This window comes from Anthonomus grandis, chromosome 3, assembly GCF_022605725.1.
Source record: "Anthonomus grandis grandis chromosome 3, icAntGran1.3, whole genome shotgun sequence".
Classification (NCBI taxonomy): Eukaryota; Metazoa; Arthropoda; class Insecta; order Coleoptera; family Curculionidae; genus Anthonomus; species Anthonomus grandis.
In genome coordinates, this window is record NC_065548.1 from 5,018,054 (window position 1) to 5,044,802 (window position 26,749).

Genomic DNA, 26,749 nt, shown 5'->3' on the forward strand with positions numbered 1-26,749 from the left:
CTATATAAATTAAACATTCATAAGGTAATAAAAACATGTAAAGTTTACTAGTATGCGGCTGATACGCAACTATATTACTGGTTTATTTTTTTTTTAAATGATGCTAGTAGGTCGCTACATTTATAAATACAGATATATAACTTTTAGAAAATTTAAGAATTATTTCCTTACGGCATTTCTCTCAATCAAATTATAAAAAATCAAAGTGTTGTTGGGGTAGGTGACGTGTCCTTAGACATAAAGGAAAATGTACGAAATGAAAGGAAAATGTCGGTTTTATCTATTTTTGACAGTAAATTGCAATTTGACTAGCACGTATCTGATTGTATCCAGAGAGCTTATCTTAGATTTCAATACAGAAAACGATCCATCATATTGCAAACCCATTACCAATAGTTATTGAGAAAATGAGGAAAAACTTCTAAGAGGCTTTTTTCAATTTACTGGAAAACTGTTGGACTTAAAAATTATTTTTCTATTGCATTTAATGCGCATTAGAATTCCAAACCAATTTTGTATTAATAATTTTTTTCCAACCAATAGTTTTGCAGAAAAAAAATAAAAGAACAAAATTATGAAAATGTTCCCAGGCGGTTTTTTTTGGTAAAATTAGGCGTAACTTTTTTTTGCTAAATTTTCAAAAAATGTTTTATAAAACTTTTTTAAAGCTTTTTAAATAATCTTTATTAAATTATAGAAAAAAAGTAATTTTCTTAAAAAAAATTTTTAAAATTTTCCACCGAAAAATTTGTAAAGAATTTTCAAAGAATCCTCCATAACTTCGTTATTTTGAGGTTTACGACTAAGTATGATTTTATAAGATTTGTTCTATATTTGACTAGGATTGCAATACTTAAAGAAAATTTTCTATATTACCAATAGTTTTTAAGAAAATAGGAAAATAAATTTAAGAGATTTCATCCAATTTTCTGGAAAGCTATTGGACTTAAAGATTGCTTTTCTATTTCATCAGATGCGCATTTTCAATTCAAAACTTTTGTTTTAGCAATTTTTTTTCATAACCAATAGTTTTCCAGAAACAAAATAAAAACCAAAATTATGAACATTTTTGCCATGGATTTTTTGAGAAAGACTTTTTTTGGCAAAATTAAGAATAATTTTTTTCTGGTAAATTTTTTAAAGAGTTTTTTAGGGTTTCTTTAAAACTTTTTACACAATTTTTATCAAATTAAAAAAAAATTAACAATATTTAACAAAAATATTTTTTTCAAATTTTTCCCTCGAAAAATTTTCTAATTTTTCAAAAATCCTCCATAACCTATTTATTATATTTATGGTTTACGACCAAATATTATTCTATATGATTTGTTCTATTTTTGATAATGATTCTAGTACTAAAATAAAATGTCCCTTATTCCTATTAGTTTTAGAGAAAATCAGGAAAAACTGTTTAGAGGTTTTCCTCAAATTGGAATTTTTGGCCTCTTTGCCTGGGAATTCTGGCAATTTTCTGGCATTTAGATCCAAGGAATTGAGCTAGACACCATGGAATTTCTATGAAAATTTTCTCCCAAAAATCGAGTCTACACACTCACCTTGACGATCACCTCTCAACATTAAAACCCTCAAACCACTTGGAACTTTGAGCACTAACAGCTTAAGTGCTCTATATACTTTTTAAAGAAGATCCGTATACAGAACAAGAAAGACAATCGATGCTTCGTATTAAATATACTACCATCTTCTTTCCTATTAAACATTGGCCCTGTCACTAACCGGATCTAGCTACTCTTGAACTTTCTTTACAAACGGCTATAAAATAGACCGAACTTAATATTATATTATCGAGTTTGGAAACAAAAAGATTTTGTACATTTTTTGAAAAAAAATCTTTAGTTAACGTAAATTTGACGGCTAAAATATGTCAAGTGTAAACTCAGTAAAAACATAGCAATTTACAATTTTAGTCTGCGCGTTTCAACGACTACTTGGATATGGTTGACTTGAAATGTGAAAAAAGTATTCATTATATCTATTAAGGTACACTATGGATATCTAAGGTTAAGTAGTAAAAGTTCCCTCTTTGCACAATAGTAGAATTAGACTTAGGTTACACAATAATTAACTCCATCTCGACTTCTTAATCTCTTTATTATAATTTTATTGCAGACATACGAGGAAATCAACCGGAATAACCGTTGGCACCTCTGCAAATTCTCCGATCACATCCCAGAAGACGAACGTTACAAGAACACGTACGTGAACCTCCAATTGGCCGGACATCCGGGTACCACAATGCGTTTCGACCGTAAAGGTCGAATAATACCCCACAAGCGGATACAAAAATGCCTGAAGAAGAACCGACACTTGGGCAGACATTCGAAACGTTGCTTCGGCAGTAACATTTTCTTACTGTACCACGAGAACAGCCACGAGGATTGCTGTAGTGAGGCTTATAAAGCGCTTTGTAAGGGTAAGACGCAACACATGCCCGAGCTAAGGGATAAGTGTCAGTTGGCGAGGAGTTGCGAGAGGAACCCGTGAGGGTGAGGGGGAGGGGATTTTCTTTTTTATAGCGCTTATTAGAAAATCAGGTTGCGCTTGCGTGGGTAGCGTTTGGCGAGGAGGTTTTTGGTTTGTTTGTTCTTGAGGGATGATGAGGTTTTGTAATGTTGAGCAAGATCAAGATAGCACAAAGCATTGGAGTGCGCTACTACAATCAAGTTTACGTGCAAAAATCTGGAGATTTTTTATAGCTCCTTAAATAATATTTGACTAAAATACCAGAAATTATGCATTTTATCTTATTTTAATTGTCACACCATATATATTGTTTAATACATTTTCAGTTTGTACCTACGTAAAGATTCAAGAAAATTAAGGGGTCACATGGTGGTATTCTTTGTATAAGTAGTGCGTTTTCCAAAAATTACGTAAAAACTTTTAATTTCATTAACAAACTCTATAATATAGTACATACATCAAAAGTATACATTATGATTGATACAGTTAGAACACAATAGACACTAAGTGTCTGTGTGTCCCTAAGATTTAGGAATAAGGTTATACCCATATTCAGATAATGCCAGAAAATAAATAGTTCACTGTTTTTTACCCAACTCAAAATGGCTTTTTTTATTCTGTGATAAGGTTTTACTTTGAGGCATTACAAATGGTTCAAAATATTTTGCCGCTCATTATTTCTGGCATCAAATATGTAACGAGTAATCGCTGATATAACGGTATACACCCGACATCTAGATTATAAAAGAATTTTTTTATGAATTAGGTATTACAAAATGATATACTTAATGCTTTTTTAATCATTTTATTTATTAAATGATGTAAACTGAGCACTTTTTAAAATTAAATAACAAAAAATTAAATAATAAAACAAATAGTGGGGATCTAGCTCTAATTTAGTTAACAAAACTAGACGGCAATAAAAAACAAAACCAAACAAATTAATCAGAGACTAATTGAATAAATTAATCTAAACTATAAAAGCTATAAACACCTCAGATTTTTTAAAAATCCACTTAGACCCATTACAACAAGTATTTCCAAAAATGCCTGTACTTCTTATATGGTCAGATGTAAATTTATTCAAATAATTGTTCCAAAAAATTTTGAGTCACCATGACTTGACAACGGATTTTCAGACTAAACCTAAAATAAAATTATAACCCTTATAACTAGTAAAATAAATAGGATATATTAATATACCGGGATTATGGGGCCGTTTTCCTCTAAAAAAATAAAACTTGTATATCTTGTAGGTGGTGTAGAGAAAATTCCTCAATATCTTCTTCTACTCCTAGATCATCGTCGTCACTATCTAAGGATCACAATGTCTTTTGTAAAGAATGTGGGTAATTAGAGTCAGAGTCATTGTCAGAAAAATCAACAGGATGATTCAGTTTCGCTCTTTTCCTCGTTAACTTTGGTATGTGATTTATCCAAATCAATCAATGTCACCAATATCTGAATTTTTGGTTTGCTCTCCTCGGTTATTTTGGCCAATTACTCTTCTTCAATTAAATGCTTTTGCTACTATATTTTTATGTTCTCAAAACATTTAAGTATGTTACTTACTAATTTATTTTAATTTACTCTGTAACATACAAATACTCTAATAAATACTGAACACTTTGTATAACATACATAGGACACCCTATTTACTACATTTAGTATACCAGCCTGTATAACAGTCAATTACTAAATAAATTCAGCATTATATATTAGGCATTTTCAGCAAAATGCTTTTTTATAATTAACTCATTTATTTAAGTCAATAATTACGTTCTAAAACTGTCATCTAATTTAGACTGATTATCAATTATTTCACAATAAACTTACGAATGAAACATTCAATACTAAAATTAAGTTAATCAGCAGACACTTCTAAATAATAATTACCACTAAAAGTAACCAAAAACACAAATTTTACTCACTTTATAAGTCACTGATATGATATATATACAGTGTGTCCCAGAATGAGCGAATTTATGCGTAAAAATTTGCCTTGATACGAGCACTTTTTAAATTGTATGAGTAGGTAAAGTAGTATTTCTAGGCAAGATATAAAAAAAGTTTATAAGAAAAAGTTGTTTAGAATGTAAAATTAGGCCCGATTACTGAATTTCATAACCAGAGGCCTACTTTAACTTTTACGTTTAAATTATTTATTATTTTTTATTAAATATTTATTCTCACTTTTTTAAAAGTTTAAAAATTATTGCCCAAATTGTTTATTCCGAGCCATTACCAAATGACAGGGAATTACCAAAATAAAGCATTAGAGATGCTTGTAATTTAATTTCTAAAATTAGAAATTCTTTTAAAATGTTTAGGAAAGATATTGAAAAATTTGTCGATAATGGAGGTAGCTACATTGAATAAATTTAGAATAAGTATAAAATAAATTTTCTTGTTAAATTAGACGTACTAATTACAAACATATTTTTTGAGGATAACTTGTAACTTTTAGATCAGTGATTTAACTATTAGATAAATAAATTAGTAGCTTTCCTCCAATATTTAAATATGAATAAAAAAATTAATTGGTACACAAAACGTAAAAATCAAAGAATGCCTATTGTTATGAAATTCGGTATTCGGGCATAATTTTGCATTCCAAACAACTTTTTCTTATAAACTTTTATTATATCTTGCTTAGAAATATACTACTTTAAAAAAGTTCGATTTTTAAAAAATAAAAATATGCTAAAGTTTATTTTTTAATCAAGCAGGGCTGGATGCCAAACGGTCAAATTTCAACTACAAAATCTTTTGTCATTTTTACGTATGAATTCGCTCATCCTGGGACACACTGTATATCATACCACAATATGACGTACGTCTGCTCTCTTTGACTGATAGAGGTTTGATGAAACACTGAACGAGTGTTGCCAACTTGGGCAAAATAGTACAAGTTTTCACAAAACAATTGTACATTTTTCATTGGATATAAATACTGTTAATTAATTTTTACGCAAAGACGTCGAAAATAAAACAAGTTTTATTTTGCAATCGGTGTCTTCCCTCTTGTTTTCAGCTAAACTTAAACGTCATCGAGTGAGTCGACTAAGTCGCAGTTTCGCTAAGCATATATCTGTCTCTGTTTATCGCATAAGAATAGAACGAGATAATTATGACCAGTATTGATATATATATACACTGGTGGCCAAAAGTAGATTGACAACTACTTATTTTTCAAATATGTTTATATCACGGTTTAGGAAATGATAAATTAGGTGGGACAGTACCTGACTAAAAAACAACGGAGCCTTTTTGTAATGTTTCATTATATTTAAACTATTTATTCGTAATACCCAATTTTATTTAAAAAAAAATTAAAAAACTAAACAATTTTCAAGTGGCCAAAATTAAATTGACAAATTCAAAGCTTACTAAAATAAAAATAAGTATAGAAAATTCAAAGGGTTTTATTCAATAATGCGTTGCATAGCCTCTATTTCTTCTCACTTCCACCAACCTTTTGGGCATTGACCTAATTAAATTGTCAATATAGGACGTGTCAGTGGATATCCAGCATGCCTTCAAAGCTTCAAAAAATTCTTGTTTATTTTTGAAATTTTTACATCGGATGTGACGACCAATGTAATCCCAAATGTTCTCGATCGCATTTAGGTCCGGTGACTGTGACGGCCATTTCATAATATTAATTTTTTCTTGGGTCAACCGTGTTTTTGCTCGTTATCATGTTGTGTGTTTCGGATCGTTATCATGTTGAAGCGTAAGGTACCATAACATCCTGCAGTATATCTTTATACATGACACGATCCATCGTGCCTTCTATCAAGTGTAGTGGACCCATCCCATAGCCCGAAAAACACCCCCACACTATCACGGAACCACCTCCATGCTTGACTGTGGGCACCGTATATTTGGGATCATACCTTTGGTTCACAGGACGCCTAACATATCTTTTGCCATCCGAATTAATCAAATTGAACTTTGATTCATCACTAAAAATAACCTTTTTCCATTGGGAGACTGTCCAGTGACTATGTTCTCGAGCAAAGCTCAATCGCGCCCGTACGTTTTTTAAACTTAGCAGTGGTTTCTTTGCAGGGCGTCTTGTTTTTAAATCACTATATTGAAGTCTCCTTCTAATGATACGACAACTAACTAAACGCACATCTTCTTCTTCCAAATGCAGCTTGATTTCTTTTGGAGTTGCGAATGGGTTAAGTTTTGCTTTTTTCAAAATTAATTTGTCAACACGACTAGTGATCTTGTTTGGTCGGCTAGTTTTTTTTAGAGGAACAACACTTCCACAAAGATTAAAATTTTTTATTATTTGACTTACTGTTGCCCTCAAAACAGAAAATTTTCGAGCAATATCTGCCTGTTTAACCCCTTTCCAGTAATCGTCGATTATTCGCATCTTAATATTGATCGATAAAGTTATACCACGTGGCATTGTGGATATTTTGCGAAACTAATAGTAAGGAAAGTCAAATCAACAGAAACCAGAGACTGAATAAATATGTTGTTTGTCAATCCAATTGTGGCCACCTAGGAGTCAAACAAAATTATTGGAATTTGATAAAAAAAGTATTGAGAAAAAGTGCAAGCAATAAAAATCTATGGAATTTGTTTCTTCAAACTATGTTGTTTACATTCCTGAACACTAATAAGCTCAACCGGTTTTTCCTTTGCTTCAGATAAAATATATCCATAAAAATGGAATTTGTTAATCTACTTTTGGCCACCAGTGTATATAAAATAAATGGTTTGCATCAATATTCTTTCGCTTTTAGGGTTGTTATTAATTTTTGGATGTACCGAAGCTTTGATGCTGATATCATACATTTTTAAATATTTTTGCGCTTGTACTAAAATAGTATTTTTGGCGTACCGCTGGCAACACTGCATTCAACGGTGTAACTGACTTATCACGTGATTCTATTTTTGTTTCGAAATAACGACTAAAAGTTTGAAATGACACGTATATACCAACGACCGTTAAAAGTTTACTGCCTGGACGAATATTTTGATTACTTCCAGGAAGTTGAGTGAATTCAATTAATTCACGGTGAATATATAAAATTGTCGCCTATTTTTTCAAATAAACGTCATTGTCTCCGAATTATTTTCCCAAGTTACTGACAAGGGACCATTTTCATTTATATTCTTCGACCACAGAAAGTTTTGACCATGTTATCTGCATCTGGCAACCTTTTTTGGCTCCATTATTTTAAATGTATACATTTCCTTGTGTCTGCTAAAAGATGTTGAGAAGGATAATTTAACTACAAAATGGTTGTTGAGATGGATAATTAACTAACAAAAGACGTCGAAAATAAAACAAGTTTTATTTTGCAATCGGTGTCTTCCCTCTTGTTTTCAGCGTTGCTAAACTAAAACGTCATCGAGTGAGTCGCGACTTCGCTAAGCATATATCTGTCTTTGTTTATCGCATAAGAATAGAACGAGAACGAGATAGTTATGATCAGTATTAATGTATGTCTAATATGGTTTGCATGATTATTCTTTCGCTTTCGGGGTTGTTATTAATTTTTGGATGTATCTACCCAAGCTTTGATGCTGATATTTTTGCGCATGTACTAAAATAGTATTTTTGACGTTCTATTATAATAATACGATTGGCAACACTGTACTCAACGGTGTATTTGACTAATCGCGTTATTCTATATTTATTTCGAAATAACGACTAAAAGTTTGAAATGACACGTATATATCAGCGACCGTTAAAAGTTTACTGCCTGGACGAATATTTTTATTCGTCCAGGAAGTTGAATGAATTCAATCAATTCACGGTGACTATGTATATAAATTGCCGGATATTTTTCCAAATAAACGTCATTGTATCCTTATCATTTTCCCAAGTTACCGACAAGGGACCATTTTCATTAATATTCTTGGACCACAGAAAGTTTTGACCATGTTATCTGCATCTGACAACCTTTTTTGGCTCCATTATTTTAAATTTATACATTTTCCTGTGTCTATTGAGAACTAGTTTTATTAGAGCTATTTATCTCATATTTCTGACTTCATAATTAAATCATATTTTTTTTATTTATGATTTTTTGTGTTTTTATTGGAAAGACCTGATTACATTTTCAAAAGAAAAAAAAAACAAACAAATTTCCACTGCATGTTAAAACCTTTAATTTGCTCGACGCGTTTCGGCTATTGCCATTGTCAAGAGCAGCCTTGCCAATATCTAAAAAAATAATAAAATAAGATATAAAAATAAAATATAACAAAGGACAAAACTTACGTCACTCGCATCACATTACAGGAGACAATAGAGGCACTGATTAAATTTATTTTAGAAAGAAAACAAATAAAAATACTGTTAACATTATTTATCTTAGAAATCAGGAGACCCTAATCTTGTTATTCTAATGCCTTTTATGGTCTGTTTAGTCTCATATAGTCTAGTGAGAGGTTGGTAGGTTTTAAAAGAAGGTTTAAATTTGCAAATGAAGCTAAACCTTTAAAATGAAATTCTTTAGTACCTTCAAAATTACTGCCTAGCATATCCTATCTGGTTTGGATAATACAGCAACCACAACTCATAGTTAAACTGATGTAGTGAGATATACAGTTCTAAGATGCTGTGTCAATCTTAGTCAAGTATTTGAGTCAATATATAAAAAAAACTTTCTTAAAGATCAAGCATCTGATAACAAGTAAATTTTAACATGTTTCTAAAGCTTGCCTAAAGCTCAAATATAGGGTACCTATTACCTAAAAATTTTGATTCAGACGAATCATTATTCTCGGTGACAAAACGAACCAATAGACTTAACCTCGTTGAACTATTTATCTAAATAATAAATTTTATAGTCCTCGCTCTAGAGACTCTAAAAAATATACAAGTTTTAAATTGACTCCTTAAATTTCTTGAAATTTTAGGTAAAATTCATTATAGAACGTCCCAGTTAAAATAACAAAATTACATCCATTTACTATATAATAAAAAAATCGGAACATAGTAAAACCTCTCATCCTATACATATATAGTGTCCAAATTATACTCGCTTATTGGTGTTACGCTTATTATATAAAACATATACATAATATAGTCCAATAAAAATCAAAAACCTTTTCGCCAGAATAACAAATATAATTAAAGTAGCGTCAGTATTCTAATGTTTAAGTAATAAAGCATGTCCGGTTTTTAAGCTTTTTCCAGCCGTCTCTTTAATGCCATATTATAGTAAAATATTACCCACTAAGTATTCCATTGGAAGTAGCTTAAAAAACGGCCTTCGAATGTATATGATTGTACAAAACTACTTATACTAAAAAACACATTGCATTTTATACCATAAAACTTAATTTATTTTTTATTATGATTTTTTTTTGTAATTTTTACCTTTTAAGTTTTCGCTTTTATACCTTTAGGTTTGTATGTTCTAGTATTCGCGGTTCTTCTTCGGGCCTATCGGTATAATTCGAATGTTTCTATTCCTTTTGACCTCCGTGAGGTGGCTTTTATACATAATATCCGGAACATTTTTCTTGTATATTTATTATTTATTTTTGTAAATATTTCCTCGGACTGTCGTTTAAAACGACTTTTTACGCGCAGTGTTTTTTTTTGCCATAAACCGGAATTTACACTTACAAGGAAAAACTTTAAAACTTTATTCTAAATGACAGTGTTTATATACCGGGTGTACACGAAACACCTGCGCATCGAGAACAGGGTTTTTGTGTACATTGGGCAGCTCCATGTTTTAATGGAAGAATAATAAACGGGGTATTTAAATATTGCCATATACAGAAAGGGACGTAACTGTGTTATCTTAATTGGCACACCCTATATATCATATTCGATAACTCGTAAATCCTTTTACTGAAGTAGTGCCCTACTTCCCATCCAATATGTTATAATATAAAGGGACTGTTATATAAAATAACAAATTTAGGCCCCCCTGTATGTGGCTAAAGCTCTGTATTCGAAATAATTGTGTACCAAATAGATTTCTTAGGTTAGAATGTTAAGGACACAATGCACTAATAAAACGACTTCGTTTAATATGTCGCGCATATTAAAGTGAATGTTAGTACGTCTCGTGCCTAATTCCTTAACGTTTCTTATTTTTTAAAAAATGTCAAAAAAATTTAAAAAGAAAACGGGGCTCCGCCATTTTGTTTGTTTGTCTAATTTTCGATCCCAAAAAACCGTGTAACAATAATTTAAGTAATATATTATACGATATGTAATTTTTTCTGTAAGTAAATGTCACGGCCTCGCTCATATTGTATGTAATAGTTATTGTAATTCGATGTAAGATCTGCTATAGAGATGTGTCCTTATATTATTTACATTCCAACTTGTCGCATATTATATTATATATTATATATATATATATATAAATACAAAATAAATTTACTGAACAATGATGGTGATGATGATAATGTCTGTTTGCAATAAAAAGAGTCAGTAACTGAGCTTGTGTTTTATTTTACTCAACACTTTTTCTCATGGATAGTGACTTTCTAATCAATGTCATAAGTGCAAAAAATAATTTTATATGTGCATAAATAAAATAATTATTAGAAAAATGTATTTATTCGCCTATACATTTAGGCTAAAATAAATAATCTACACAGTATAGGGCTAACAGAAGACTAGATTTGCCTTAAAAGTAGATCATATAAATCATATAATTGTGGCTACATCACAAAATGGCCAATAATGGCGAAAATTTAAATTTTCCAAGCTTTTGGTCTTTAAAAGGTGAGTACAGACAAGAAACTATTTGAAATCTGCATAAATAAATTTATTACAGGAAAAATATATTCAATTGTTTACCTACTAATAGTGGAAAGTCGAAAATTCACACGAATTGTACGAACACTTTAAATTATTTAATTTTAAATTTTAAATCTTTTCAAAAATTTCAAAATTTTCAAGGCTTTTGAGTTTCTAAGAAAATTTGGAAAATTAAGTATTTCAGGTGAAAAATATTTACTTGGGAATTACTTGAAATTTTCACAATATTTAATGTTGTGGAAACACAACCCATTTCTCCCAAATTATTAAGCTTATCTCTTAATCCTCTTTCTCGTTGATTTCTTTGTATTGTTATTGAAATAATTGTCACGCTCGCTACCGGCCCCTCCCCGAAAAATCTAAAAATAGATCATAAGCACGGAAAAGATGCAGTTGCCCGCCACTCGCTCTTCGGGTGTAATAAAAAGATCTCGGTCCCTTGTCCCAGTGACACTTTTTTCTTATTCTCTCGTTTCGCGGCTAAAAGCCAAAACTCTCGGCAATAGAGTAAATACTCCTAATAAAAGCAACAAAATACTCGTAAATTTCTCGTTCTCGCTTAATCTCGAAGCTAAGTCTGTTAAATAAGTTAGTTAGTAATTACTGTATTGTGTGCACTGTGCAGTAATATAAACTATTAGATTATAAGCAATTCAACGCTCTTTTTATTCTTCCATTGAACCAGCGCAATCCCAGTAATGTTTACTCTCAAACATTTGGTCCTTCGAGCCGGATAATATGGAAGAAAATTGTTGCAATTGCTTATAATTTCTGAATCTGTCTTGTGTTGTTCCCGAGAAGCAACGTTTTGACTCGCCGCTGTGCTAGGCAAATGAGTATGAAGTACAATAATTACTGTTGGATGTATGAAGCCCTGGTTATGTTATGGTTGCTGCCCTTCGACATTCCATTTAACTTATGGGTATGGCTCTAGCTCCTGTTGTTTGTAGAAGACAGATAAGTATATACAAACTTTCTGAACTGGTGAGTGTTTTTCACTAATATCTATTTAAACAAAAACAATAAATAAAATACTTTTGGTAGTGACTAAAGTGTTTGTGCTCGTTTTATTTTATTCTCGTTGACTGTTAAGTAAATTAAAGTTATCTCAATTTTGGTCTGGCTCTCTACCAGGACCGTATTAACAAATTTGTTAAAAAAGTAATATTTTTATTTTTTGACGTAACTCATACATAAATGCATGTACATATTTAGCTTTAGTGGATATTATATAGTATACATTTAGCATATAGAAATTTAGACTAAAATTGTGTAGTTTCCTGGGGGTATTCCCTCTCTTATAATTATAGGTCTAGCTCTCGGTTATAGGTCTATGTAAATAATTTTAGTAAGTTTGTTATATTTTAACACAAAATGTCTCTTGAAAAGTTAAAAACTGAGCGCAAAAACAGCAAATCTGGTCTAACGAGAGCCATAAATTGGTTAAGTAATAATCAAGATACAATCACTGATATTAGTCAAGTTCAAATTCGTCAAGAAGGTTTAAAAAAACATTTTGATAGATATAATGTGGCTCAAGACCAAATTGAGGGTTTTCCTCAGGCTTCTTCTACCGAGGAAGATGCTGATAAGGAAAATAGGCTAGAAACTGAAAATAAATTCTATGATACTCTTGCTCAATATGAAAATTGTATTAAAAAATTGTCTGTTTCAACTCTACAAAATGTAAACTTACCCCAGGATACCTCACATAGAATTGCAGGTGTAAAATTACCCGATATTACCATAGCGCCCTTTAATGGTAACGCTGCCCAGTGGCACTCTTTCTATGAACTGTTTGACTCTTTAATTATTCGAAATGTTAATTTATCTAATGTACAGCGCTTTTTCTATTTAAAATCTTTCTTAAGAGGGGAAGCTTTAAAGTTAGTAGACTCATTGCAAGTAACTAATGAAAATTTTACTACCGCTATTGACATTTTAAAAAGTAGGTATGAGAATTTAAATTGTATTGTTAATGCTCACTTTAGTTCTCTCTTAGATGCTCCTAGCCTTTTTAAATGTAACTCAAAAAATCTTAGAGAATTTTTAATGAACTGTAAAACAAATTTAGAGTCATTAAAAAATTTAAAGCTAACAGAATCCCAGGCATATGAATGTTTGTTAATTTATATACTTCAAAAGAAAATAGATTATGGTACACGTAGACTGTTCGAGCAAGAGCGAGACATTGCAATGTTGCCGAACCTTGATGAATTTTTTGAATTTTTGGATAAAAGGTGTGTCATTTTGGAAAATTTATCAAGCTCTGAAAGTCATAGCAATAGAAGGCAGGATAAGGTTTCTCTTTTTGTGAATAAGCAACAACATTCTCAAATAAATACTTTCTTATGTCCCTTTTGCAATAACAATGGTCATCGAATTTATTCTTGCCAAAAGTTTATACACTTACCCCATTCTGAAAAAATAAAATTTGTTGACTTGAAAAAACTTTGTCCAAACTGCCTCGGAACAAAACATTCAATAAATGATTGCAGTTCTACCCACAAATGTGCTGAGTGTAATAAAAAACATCACACAATTTTACACAATCAATACTCACCTCGACAGAATAGTCAAACCAATAATAATTATCCACCCCGACTCCAACATCATAATAATTCTCGAAACAATGTATCTCGTATGCAAAATGAAAGACCTCTCAATGAACAAACAGTTCAACCCTCTTTTGATAATCAGGTACCCTGTAGCTCAAGTTTCTCTGCCCTTTCCACAAAGAATACACAAATTCTCCTAGCCACCGCGCAAGTGACTTTGTACAATAAATATAATGTGCCTATCCAGGCCAAAATATTACTGGACAATGGATCTCAGAATTCATTTATCACCTCTCGTTTAGTAAACCAACTTGGATTCAAACCCTATAATCAAACATTACACATATCTGGAATTTCGCAAAACAGTACTATATCAAGCAAAATGATAGATATTGTTCTTTACTCTAATGTAAGTCAAGATAAATATTTTAAGGTATCTTGTGCAGTATTAGATAAAATAACCCATCAACTTCCCCAAGTTTCGATCCAGGTTGATAAGTTAAAAATACCTAGTGATATTTTTGAAAAACTCGCAGACCCTGGATTTTTCACTCCATCTGATATAGACATACTGGTTGGTGCTGACGTTTATTATTCTCTCTTGTCCAGGGGTATTTTTGAGTTAGGTACTAATTATCCTACTCTACTGAACACGCACTTAGGTTGGATAGTAGCCGGTAATGTACCACTACACTGTTCAGCGCTTCATTTACGTTCAGAGTTACAACTCTCACGTTGTAACTTTTCTCAAGAAATCCATTCTCCTTCAAACTTAGATTTAGACAACAGTCTGTGTAAATTTTGGAATACTGAAAAAATTTTTGAAGATATTCCCCTTGCACCTGAAGATGAACAAGCAGAAGAAATATTTGTTTTAAAGACCCAAGTACTAAAAAGTGGCTCCTATCAAGTTGATATTCCCCTCAAGTCGCCAGTTGAGCATCTTAAGTTGGGTGACTCATACACTATTGCCGAAAAACGATTTTTCCTTCTTGAAAAGCGGTTTCAAAAGGACCCTTCTTTGTTTTCTCGTTATAAGCAATTTATAGATGAATATGTCTCTCTTGGACATGCGCAATACATCCCTCTCACTCTCATTACTCCAAAATCTGAAAACAAATATTTTATTCCTCATTTATGTGTCATTCGTGAGTCTAGCGCGACCACGAAGCTTCGAGTCGTCTTTGACGCTTCCTCTAAGAGTTCAACAGGATATTCTTTGAATGACGTAACACTCAAAGGTTTTACAGTTCAGCCTGAACTGTATGACATCTTATGCCGTTTCAGAACCTTTAGATATGTCTTAACCACTGACATTGAAAAAATGTACCGTCAGGTGTCAATAAACCCTGAACACAGATTTCTACAAAATATTTTATGGAGAGATAACCCCAAAAATCCATTAAGTTGCATAGAGCTCTCAACGGTAACTTATGGAACCAATTTTGCACCTTTTGTTTGCACTCGCGTGTTAAATGAAATTGCTCAAATCAATTCACAAAAGTTTCCCTTAGCCTCTGAAGCAATTATGACGCAATGTTTCATGGACGACGTTTTGGCCGGTTGTGACAAGTACTGTGAATTGCAGACCCTTTATGACGAACTCACTGAAATGCTTAAAATATCTGGTTTTAATTTGCACAAATGGTGCTCAAATTCACAGAAATTTTTGAGTCAGGTCTCTGAAAAAGTTACTCACGAGTACAACATGAACTTTGATGATACTCCTAATAAAGTATTAGGTTTGAAATGGTATCCAGTTGAGGATGTACTTTGTATCTCTACGCCCCAAGTCCCTCAGACAGATCTCTTAACAAAAAGAATGGTTTTATCGACTATTGCCCAATGTTTTGATCCATTGGGTCTAGTAAATCCTGTTATTGTCCAAGGAAAAATTTTGATGCAAATTCTTTGGTGTAAAAAGTTGCATTGGGACACAATTATCACAGATGAAACTATCATATCAAAATGGAATGATTTTATTAAACACATATCTCTTCTTCAAGGTTTAAAAATTTCTCGGAATTTATTTCTCAATAAAACTATCAAAAATGTTGAATACCACGGTTTTGCAGATGCCAGCTTAGCTGCTTATGGAGCATGCATATACCTTCGCGTTATTTACTCAGACAACACGGTCACATGTAATTTGATTTCATCCAAATCAAAGGTTGCTCCGATTAAGAGTATTTCACTTCCTAAACTTGAATTGTGTGGCATCGTTCTATTAGCTAAGCTTACTCAGAGAATAGTAAAGAGTTTTGAGAAGAATCTTAAATCAAAAATTACCTCTATAAATCTATGGTCTGACTCGCAAATAGCTCTCGCTTGGTGTAAAAGTCACCCTAGTAGGTGGACTGTGTTTGTAGCTCATCGAGTATCCCTAGTTCAGGATCTTACTTCTGATTGTGTGTGGCGATACATTAAATCGTCCGAGAATCCAGCAGATATGTTATCTAGAGGACTATTTTCTCAAGACATTTTAAAATCTGGATTTTGGTTTCACGGGCCAAAGTTCTTAAATTCGATGGATTTAAATTTGAAAGCCTTTGATACTCCCTCCAAAGAAACTAATCTTCCAGAAGAACGAAAGGTTAATTTACACGTAGTAGAAACCTTTTCGTCTCGACAAAGTGAATTCTGGCATGATTTGTTTTTAAAGTTTTCTAGTTTTTCTAGGCTTCAACGAGTAATCGCATACATTTTGCGTTTTATTCATAACTCCAAAAATAAATTAAGTAGATCTGATGGCGCTCTGACAGTCACAGAACTTAGTTCAGTTCTTCAACTAATAGTTCAGATACTTCAAAAAAAATATTTTTCTAAAGAAATCTGTGAGCTTAAAAGTAATAAGCCTCTCTCTAACAAGAACTTAATTTCCCTAAAACCCTTTGTGGACACTTTTGGCATTCTAAGAGTTGGTGGTAGGTTGGATTATGCTGAAGTCTCTTACGATCAAAAACATCCAATCCTTCTTCCAGCAAACGATTATGTCGTCTCTCTCATGCTCTCACGTGAACATAAACGTTTAGGTCACGCTGGGCCGCAAAACGTACTCTCAAATTTCAGACTTAGATTCTGGCCCTTAAATGGCTTGCGCCAAATTAAACGCTTAATTAGGAATTGCACAGTCTGTTTTCGATTCAATGCCCAGACAAATCAGCAAATTATGGCTAGTCTCCCAAAAGAAAGAATAACAATTTCACGACCATTTCAAAAAGTTGGTGTAGATTTTGGTGGTCCTTTTTTTCTCAAATCCTCAAGGCTTCGAAAAGCCAATGTTATTAAAGGTTACATTGCTCTATTCGTGTGTATGTCCACAAAAGCCGTTCATCTTGAGATAGTCTCGAGTTTATCTACTGAAGCCTTTCTAATGACATTTAAACGATTTATTTCTCGAAGAGGCAATCCCACAGTTGTGTTCAGTGATAATGCAACAAATTTTGCAGGCGCAAGAAATCAATTAAGAGAACTGTACGAGTTTTTCCGAATTGACAAACAGTATGATGCTTTGAAAACGTTTCTAACTCAAAACGAAACCGAATGGAGGTTTATTCCCCCTCGATCTCCTCACTGGGGAGGTATCTGGGAGTCCGCAATTAAAAGCACAAAGTATCATCTATACCGAATTATGAAGAATTCTCAGTTTACGTTTGAAGAGTTTAGTACTATTCTTTGCCAGATAGAGGCTATTTTAAATTCTCGGCCGCTTTGCTCTATGTCTAACGATCCCTCTGACTTCTCCTCATTGACCCCTGGTCATTTTTTAATAGGTACGTCCCTAACGGCCTATCCTGAAAAGGACTTAAAGAAAATTCCCGAAAATAGACTCTCTTTTTGGCAGAGATGTTCACAGATCCAACAAATTTTTTGGAAACGATGGACTGTAGAGTACCTAAATCGTCTCCAAAATCGACCAAAATGGTTTCGGTCATCCAAAAATCTCGAAGTTAATGATTTGGTCCTCCTCAAAGAGGATGGAACTCCCCCTCTTAAATGGCCTCTAGCTAGAGTGACTGAGGTTATGAAGGGTGCAGATGGAAGAGTCAGGGTGGTTAAACTCAAAACTACTGACGGATATTATACCAGACCTATCACAAAGGTCTGTCCGCTACCCCAAGAAAACGTTCAAGTTTCTCTTACTGAATCTGATAAATAATAAATCTCTAAATTTTTATTCTTGCTCTCATTATTCTATTGGTCCTTCGAGTTAATGTTACTTTTTATAGTAAATCTCTTAATTCTCTTTTTGCTTTGTTTGAAGCTAACAGCTTCAACTCGGGGGCAGAATGTTGTGGAAACACAACCCATTTCTCCCAAATTATTAAGCTTATCTCTTAATCCTCTTTCTCGTTGATTTCTTTGTATTGTTATTGAAATAATTGTCACGCTCGCTACCGGCCCCTCCCCGAAAAATCTAAAAATAGATCATAAGCACGGAAAAGATGCAGTTGCCCGCCACTCGCTCTTCGGGTGTAATAAAAAGATCTCGGTCCCTTGTCCCAGTGACACTTTTTTCTTATTCTCTCGTTTCGCGGCTAAAAGCCAAAACTCTCGGCAATAGAGTAAATACTCCTAATAAAAGCAACAAAATACTCGTAAATTTCTCGTTCTCGCTTAATCTCGAAGCTAAGTCTGTTAAATAAGTTAGTTAGTAATTACTGTATTGTGTGCACTGTGCAGTAATATAAACTATTAGATTATAAGCAATTCAACGCTCTTTTTATTCTTCCATTGAACCAGCGCAATCCCAGTAATGTTTACTCTCAAACATTTAATTTGGCCAATTAGGCTTTTACATATTAAAATTTAAGGTAAACTGTAGAATAGCAGCATTGCTAGACGCTTTCAAGGCTTCTTAAACCTTTAAAAACATTGGAAAATAATTTTTTTTAAATTAAAATTCTTGGAGTTTATTTAAATTTCATGAAATTTCCAAATTGTTTTATTTTAAAATAAATAAATAAATTAAACATTTACTGCTTAAATTTCAAAGCTTCGAAATGTTTGTTTTTCAAAATATGAAATTCTTTCTTGAGTAAATATTTTGAAAATTAAGAATTTTTGCTAAGCTAAAACTAGGCTCTAAGTCAACCTAATTTTAATGATTTTTTTCTTTTTTTCAACCAAAAACATATTTTCAAGTTAATTTCATTATTCCAGGCAGTTGAGCTAGAAGCTTTCGTTAACTGCCTGGAATTTATTTCGGTTTATTTAAAAATTAAAACGCCTATAATTTTAAAGGTAAATTGCAAGAAAACTAGGCTTTAAAGTAACCAAATTTTAAGGATTTTTCCTTTTTTTCAAGCAAAAACATATTTTCAAGTTAATTTCATTATTCCAGGCAGTTGAGCTAGAAACTTTCGTTAACTGACTGGAATTTATTTCGCTTTATTTAAAAATTAAAGCGCCTATAATTTTAAAGACAAATTGCAAGAAAACTAGGCTTTAAAGTAACCAAATTTTAAGGATTTCTCCTTTTTTTCAAGCAAAACAATATCTTCAAGTTAATTTCATTATTCCAGGCAGTTGAGCTAGAAACTTTCGTTAACTGCCTGGAATTTATTTCGCTTTATTTAAAAATTAAAATGCCTATAATTTTAAAGGCAAATTGCAAGAAAACTAGGCTTTAAAGTAACCTAATTTTAAGGATTTTTTTTTTTTTTTAAGCCAAAAATATATTTTCTAGTTATTTTCATTATTCCAGGCAGTTGAGCTGGAAACTTTCGTCAACTGCCTGGAATTTATTTCGGTTTATTTAAAAATTAAAAAACCTTCAACTATGAAAGACGATTGCGAGAAAACTAGGCTCTAAGTCAACCTACTTGTAATGATTTTTTCCTTTTTTTCAACCAAAAACATTTTTTCAAGTTAATTTCATTATTTCAGGCAGTTGAGCTAGAAACTTTCGTTAAATGCCTGAAATTTATTTCGGTTTATTTAAAAATTAAAACGTCTATAATTTTGAGGGCAAATTGCAAGAAAACTAGGCTTTAAAGTAACCTGATTTTAAGGATTTTTCCTTTTTTCAACCAAAAATAAATTTTTAAGTTAATTTCATTATTCTAGGGAGTTGTTTATTTAATTTTGTAAAAAGGATAATTAGATTTAGGGATAAGGATAATTAGATTATATAATTAGATTTAAGGCTCTTATATTTCGAAACATCAAAATTTTACCTCTTATAAAATTTCAAAGTTAAACGATTTTTAATTTTTTTAAATAAACAAGAATTTGTTTTAGGCATTTGAGGCCAGACCCTGGCTCAACTGCCTAGAGTAATGAAATTAAGTTAAAAATATGTTTTTGGTTGAAAGAAAGATAAATCTTTAAAATTAGGTCGATTTAGAGCTTAGTTTTCTCGTAGTCGTCTCTTAACGTTGACGATATCTTAATTTTTTTAAACAAACAGGAATTTATTTTAGGCAACTAAGGCAAGACCCTGGTTTATTTCATTAACAAATATATATTCAACCTAGTTTCGTTATTTCAAGCAATTGGCCCGGGGACTTGCCTTAACTGCCTGCAATTTATTTCGCTTTATTTAAAAATTAAAACGCCTTTAATTTTAAAGGCAAATTGCAAGAAAACTAGGCTCTAAAATAACCTAATTTTAAAGATTTTTCTTTTTTTTTCAACCAAAAACATATTTTTAACTTAATTTCATTATTCCAGGCAGTTGAGCCAGGGTCTGGCCTCAACTGCCTAGAATGGATTCTTGTTTATTTAAAAAATTAAAAAATCGTCAACTTTAAAATTTTATAAAAGGTAAGATTTTGATATTTTGAAAAAAGCCTAAAATCTAAATCCTTCTAACAAAATTAAATGCTGCAAAAATTTCATCAAATTCCAATGTACTTTCCAAATTTTTTGCCCAAAAATTCTTAATTTTCAAAATATGAAATTCTCTCTTGAGTAAATATTTTGAAAATTAAAAATTTTTGGGCGAAAAATTTAGAAAGTACATTGGAATTTGATAAGGCAGTTGAGGCCAGACCCTGACTCAACTGCCTGGAATAATGCAATTAAGTTAAAAATATGTTTTTGGTTGAAAAAAAGGAAAAATCTCTAAGATTAGGTCGATTTAGAGCCTTATTTTCTTAAATTCCAGGTAGTTGACGAAAGTCCCTAGCTCAACTGCCTGGAATCATAAAATTAACTTAAAAATATGTTTTTAGTTAAAAAAAAGGAAAAATCCCTAAAATTAGATTACTTTAAAGCCTGATTTTCGTGCAATTTGCCTTTAAAATTAAAGGCGTTTTAACTTTTAAATAAAGCGAAATAAATTTTAGGCAGTTAACAAAAGTTCCTAGCTCAATTGCCTGGAATAATGAAGTTAACTTGAAAATATGTTTTTGATTGAAAAAAAGGAAAAAATCATTAAAATTAGGTTGACTTAGAGCCTAGTTTTCTCGCAATCGTCTTCCATAGTTAAAGGATTTTTAATTTTTAAATAAACCGAAATAAATTCCAAGCAGTTAAGGGAAGTTTCCAGTTCAACTGCCTGGAATAATAAAATTGACTTAAAAATATGTTTTTAGTTAAAAAAAAGGAAATAGGCTTTAAAGTAACCTTAAAATTAGGTTACTTTAAACCGTAGTTTTCTTGCAATTTGCCTTCAAAATTAAAGGCGTTTTAATTTTTAAATAAATCGAAATAAATTCCAGGCAGTTAACGAAAGTTCCTAGCTCAACTGCCTGGAATAATGAAATTAACTTGAAAATATGTTTTTGGTTGAAAAAAAAAATCCTTAAAATTAGGTTGATTTAGAGCCTATTTTTCTGCAATCGACTTTTAAAGGTGAAGATTTTTTAAATTTTTAAATAAACCGAAATACATTCTAGGCAGTTAATGGAAATTCCTGGTTCAACTGCCTGGAATAATAAAGTCAACTTGAAAATATATTTTTGTTTAAAAAAATTAAAAATCCTTAAAATTTGGTTAACTTAGAGCCTAGTTTTCTCGCAATCGTCTTCTAAAGTTGAAGATTTTTGAATTTTTAAATAAACCGAAATACATGAGTGATGAATTTCCGTCAACTGCCTGGAATAATGAAATTAAGTTGAAAATATGGTTTTGGTTGAAAAAAAGAAAAAATCCCTGAAATTAGGTTGATTTAGAATAAGCTGATTTTAAATCTAGAATTTCATGAAATGTTTGCAATATTTAATTTTGAAAAATCGTTTACATTTTAGACTCTTATATTTTGAAATATCAAAATCTTACTTCTTTCTTTTTTTTGAGATTATTTGGAGAATACCAATTTTTTTAAAAACATTTAACGTCGTTTGATTTTCTGAAAATCTTTAAAATTTCTGTAATTACTTTAGGTAAAAGCCTAAAAATTCGCTCGATTTTCTTTGATTCGCAATTTCAAAATACTCACATAAAAATAAATATTTAAATTTTAGGCTCTAAAATTAAAAATTCCAAAATATTCATATTTTTCTTCTGAGATTTTAGAAGTGCGTTTGAATTTATTGAAAATTTCTATTTAATTTTGATAAAAGGCTTTAAATTTAAGGTTTTCAAAATTTTAATTTTTAAAATTTGGTTTTATTTTAAGTGCTTCAGCTGTTTTGGTAACAACATTTATCTTGAGAACTTTTGAAAATTCTTTAAAAGATTTCAAATCAGAAGTTCATCAACTTTTATATTTGAAAACTTTAAAATAATATCAAAATTGTTTATGTGGACACAAAACTAACCATATCTCATGGTGGAAAATGATTCAAGAGTTTAAAGGCACAAACACATATTAATTTTAATTTAGGTATTTGGCCTAACTGCCTAAAATTTATTTAGAACATAACAAACTTTCAACTTCGGAAGCTGTTTGTTAGAAAACTACGCTCTAAATTATCATAATTCCAAAAATTTTTTTATTTTCTCAACTTAAAATCTTATTTTGCGACCAAATTAAATGTTGATCCAGGAATTTCTTTCAACTGCCTGGAATATATTTCGATTTATTGAAAAATTAAAAAGCCTTCAACTTTGGAGGAACATTGTGAGAAAACTGGGCTCTATATCAACCTAATTTCAAGGATTTTCCCTTTTTTTCATCCAAAAACATATTTTCCACTTAATTTCATCTTTCTAGGCAGCTAAGCCAGGGTTTTACCTCAACTGCCTGGAATTTATTTCGGCTTAATTATAAATAAAAAAAGCCTTTAATCTTGGAGGAAAATTGCCAGAAAATTAGGCTTTAGATCAACCCAATTTCAAGGACATTTGCTTTCCTTCAACCAAAAACATATTTTCAACTGAATTTCATTATTCTAGGCAGTTGAGCCGGGGTCTTGCCTTAACTACCTAAAAAAAAATTCTTGTTTATTTAAAAAATTTAAATATATTCAACTTTGACAGACCACTGCAAGAAAACGAGGCTCTAAATCGACCTAATTTTAAGGATTTTTCCTTTTTATTTAACCAAAAACGTATTTTTTTATTCTAGGCAGTTGATGCATAATTTTATTTAAAATATATAAAATATAAAACATTTACAAGCAACTTCCCCGAACTGTAAAATAAATTTTAACTTAAAAGTTAATTAAAAATTGAATAAATATTCCAGGCAGTTGAGTTTTTCTTCAATCTTAATTATAATACCTCAACTGCCGTTAATAAATTCATTAATATATTCTAGACAGTTAAAGCATAATTTTAATGAAAATGCTTAAAATTATAAAACTCTTCGAGCAACTACCTGAAATTCTAAACTAAATTTTTAACTTGAGCTTTAAATAAGTTAGTTAATGTAATTAAAATGCCGGAACTGTCAGAAATTGTAAACTAACTTTTAATATAAACGTTAATTAAAAATTGATTAATTATTCTAGGTATTCTAAAAAATTGACTTTTAAATAAGAGAGACATTTGTTATTTCAAGGGAGCTATGACGAATTATAAAAAAACATAAACTTGCGTTAATTTTTAATACTAATTTTGCGATACTAAAATGCTTAAAATTATAAAACTCTTCGAGCAACTACCTGAAATTCTAAGCTAAATTTTTAACTTGAGCTTTAAATAAGTTAGTTAATTTAATTAAAATGCCTGAACTGTCTGAAATTGTAAACTAACTTTTAACATAAACGTTAATTAAACATTTATTAATTATTCTAGGCAGTTGATGCATAATTTTATTTAAAATATCTAAAACATTTACAAGCAACTGCCCCGAACTGTAAAATAAATTTGAACTTAAAAGTTAATTAAAAATTAAATAAATATTCCAGGCACTTGAGTTTTTCTTTAATATTAATTATAATGCCTCAACTGCCGTTAATAAATTCATTAATATATTCGAGACAGTTAAAACATAATTTTAATTAAAATGCTTAAATGCAAAAACTTAATTTCATGAGTCCAGGCAATTGAGCCAGGAATTTCCCTCAACTGCCTGGAATGTATTTCAGTTTATTTAAAAATTTAAAAAAACCTTTAACTATGAAAGACGGTTGCGAGAAAACTAGGCTCTAAATCAACCTAATTTTAAGGATTTTTTCTTTTTTTTCAACCATTCAACCAAGACATATTTTTAACATAAATTTAATTATTCCAAGCAGTTGAGCCAAGGTTTTCCCTTAAATGCCTGGAAATTATTTCGATTTATTTAAAAACTAAAAAACCTTCAACTTAAGAAGACGATTGCGAGAAAACTAGGCTTTAAATCGACCTAATTTCAAGGTTTTCCTATCTATCAACTAAAAACATATTTTCAACTTAATGTCAATATTCCAGGCAGTTGAGCCAGGATCTTACCTCAATTGCCTGGAATAAATTTAAGTTTAATTAAAAAATGCAAAATTCTTCAACTTTGGGAGACTATTATTATTCCAGGCAGTTAAGCTAGTCTTGCCTTAAATGCCTGGAATAAATAGCTGTTTATTTAAAAAAAATAAAAAACTTAAAAATGTAAAAAAATGGTGGGCATCATTTGCAGCATGGCGCCAAATTTTCAAATTAAAATTTAAATAGCCAAAAGTGGGGATAGCCGACCAGTACTTTAAAAAATATTTCTTCATAGCATACATAGCTTGTTCTATGTCTGCCAAGGGTTAGTTAGTAACAAACAGAACTTTCTTAGAGTAATTTTAATCCCTAAAAAGACTCTTTAATTCTTTATTCCTTCTTTTAGGTTCTGAAACAAAATACATATCTTAATTGCAATTACAGCTTCGTTTTTCTACCCCGAAAAAAGGAAAAAAATCTCTCGATTTACCCCAAACTAGTCATCCCCCCATTCATTCGTCATATTTCCCCGAGTGATTTCGAAGTTTTTATCCGGTTCCTGTCTGCGCAATTCAACCACCCACTTGAACCGAAAAATTTATAGCGACTTTTCGGGCAATTTCATCCCCCAGCTTTATTATCTTCAAAACGATATAGACCACCGTGCTTTTGACTGACCCCTAATCGTCTTAATTATTTTTAATTGAGACGAAAGTTACTCGTTAGGGTGGTAAATAACTGTACTTTCTCAGGACAGTTTTCGCCCTTATTTCTATTTCTCTCTAAAGCTAATAATAAACTTCTTAAGAGACAGAAAGAGAGAGAGAGAGAGAGAGAATCGTAATTGCGGTCCTCATCGTTGGAACTTATCAAAACTAGTTGTCAAAGGTTGTTAATAAGTTTTGAAAACATCCCGTATATTAGGCACACAAGAGAACAGGTTCCTGGGTAGTTTGAGTCCACTACAGAGCCACAATCTATTACTTGAAGTGTCCTTTAGGCCTGGGCTTTATCTTAGTACAGGGGGGCGGTACCACGTATAAAAAGTTTCTTTTTTTTTGGGAATAAGACGTTGGAATTAAATGAGTTTTGAAAATGTATTAATTTTTTACGCAATTGTTTATGATTCTTTATGGTGAGATGGATGAGGTTTTGAATAAAAAAATATTTATTTTTCTTTTTATCTTTATCGGGGTTTTATTGCGTCTATAGGAACTTGAAGTGATTTTAAATTAATTTGATTGAATTGCTGCAGACCGAAGAAGGAGGCTAAGGCATTTGGTCCATGGATATAAAAATGTGGACACTGATTTTTAATAAATTACGTAAGTTATTTGCTATTTATCGAGATTGCCAGGTAACTTTGAATTCCAATTTCTCTGGAAATGCTCTGTAAAGTTTCCTGATTAGCTCCAGTCAGACTAGGAATTTGAGGTATATGACAACCTTTTACCCCTCTATGGAAATTCTAATCAAATTATTGGTTTTTATTAAGCTATAACAGAAGACCCAGGAGTACTCAGATTTATTTAAAAAAAACGACTTTTTAAGTAATTTTTATTAGACTACATAAGGCACTTGTTATTTATGGCCATTTCCAGCTAGCTTTGTATTCAAATTTCTATGGAAATGCTTTTTAGAGTTCTCTGATTGGCTTGTTATAACTGAGCTTAATCGATGATCGCTAGGTCCTTTAAAAAATACTGTTCTAACGATCTTTAATAAATAACATAAGACACTTTTTATCGTCATTTCCATATAATTTTGTATTCCAATTTCTCTGGAAAGGCTGTTTAGAGTTCTCTGATTAGCTTTAGTCAGACTAGAAATTTCAGGTATATAACAAACCTCTCTTACTCCATGGAAATTCTCATTAAAAAACTGGTTTTCACTGAACTATAACAGAAAACTCTGGTGTATAAATTATAATTCTCAGATCCATCAAAAAACAACTTTTCAAGTGATTTTTATTAGACTATATAAGGCGCTTGTTATCTATGGCCATTTCCATGTAACTTTGTATTCAAATTTCTATGGAGATGCTATGGAGAGTTCTCTGATTGGCCCCAGTTAGACTAGGAATTTGAGATACGGGACAGTTCTTTTTAACTCCTTAGAAGTTCTGGGTTAATTAGTTTTCACTTATTATTTATCGTTATTTCCATATAAGTTTGTTATCCAATTTCTCTGGAAATGCTTTTTAGAG

The 26,749-nt window shown here is 31.2% G+C and overlaps 1 protein-coding gene and 1 long non-coding RNA gene across 5 annotated transcripts in view; one reads left to right on the top strand and one right to left on the bottom strand.

Annotated features, from left to right (window-relative positions):
- The window catches only part of LOC126733755 (uncharacterized), a 196,204-nt gene extending 185,281 nt beyond the window's left edge, over positions 1–10,923 (top strand). For all 3 annotated transcript variants that reach the window (XM_050437149.1, XM_050437150.1, XM_050437148.1), the window contains exon 5: positions 2,131–10,923. In XM_050437149.1, coding sequence (XP_050293106.1) covers positions 2,131–2,505 — 375 coding nt within the window. In that variant the 3' untranslated portion in view covers positions 2,506–10,923. The remainder of the gene's footprint in view (positions 1–2,130) is intronic.
- Positions 1–26,749, bottom strand: part of LOC126733757 (uncharacterized) — a 157,746-nt gene that overhangs the window by 87,887 nt on the left and 43,110 nt on the right. The gene's annotated exons all lie outside the window — the stretch shown is intronic.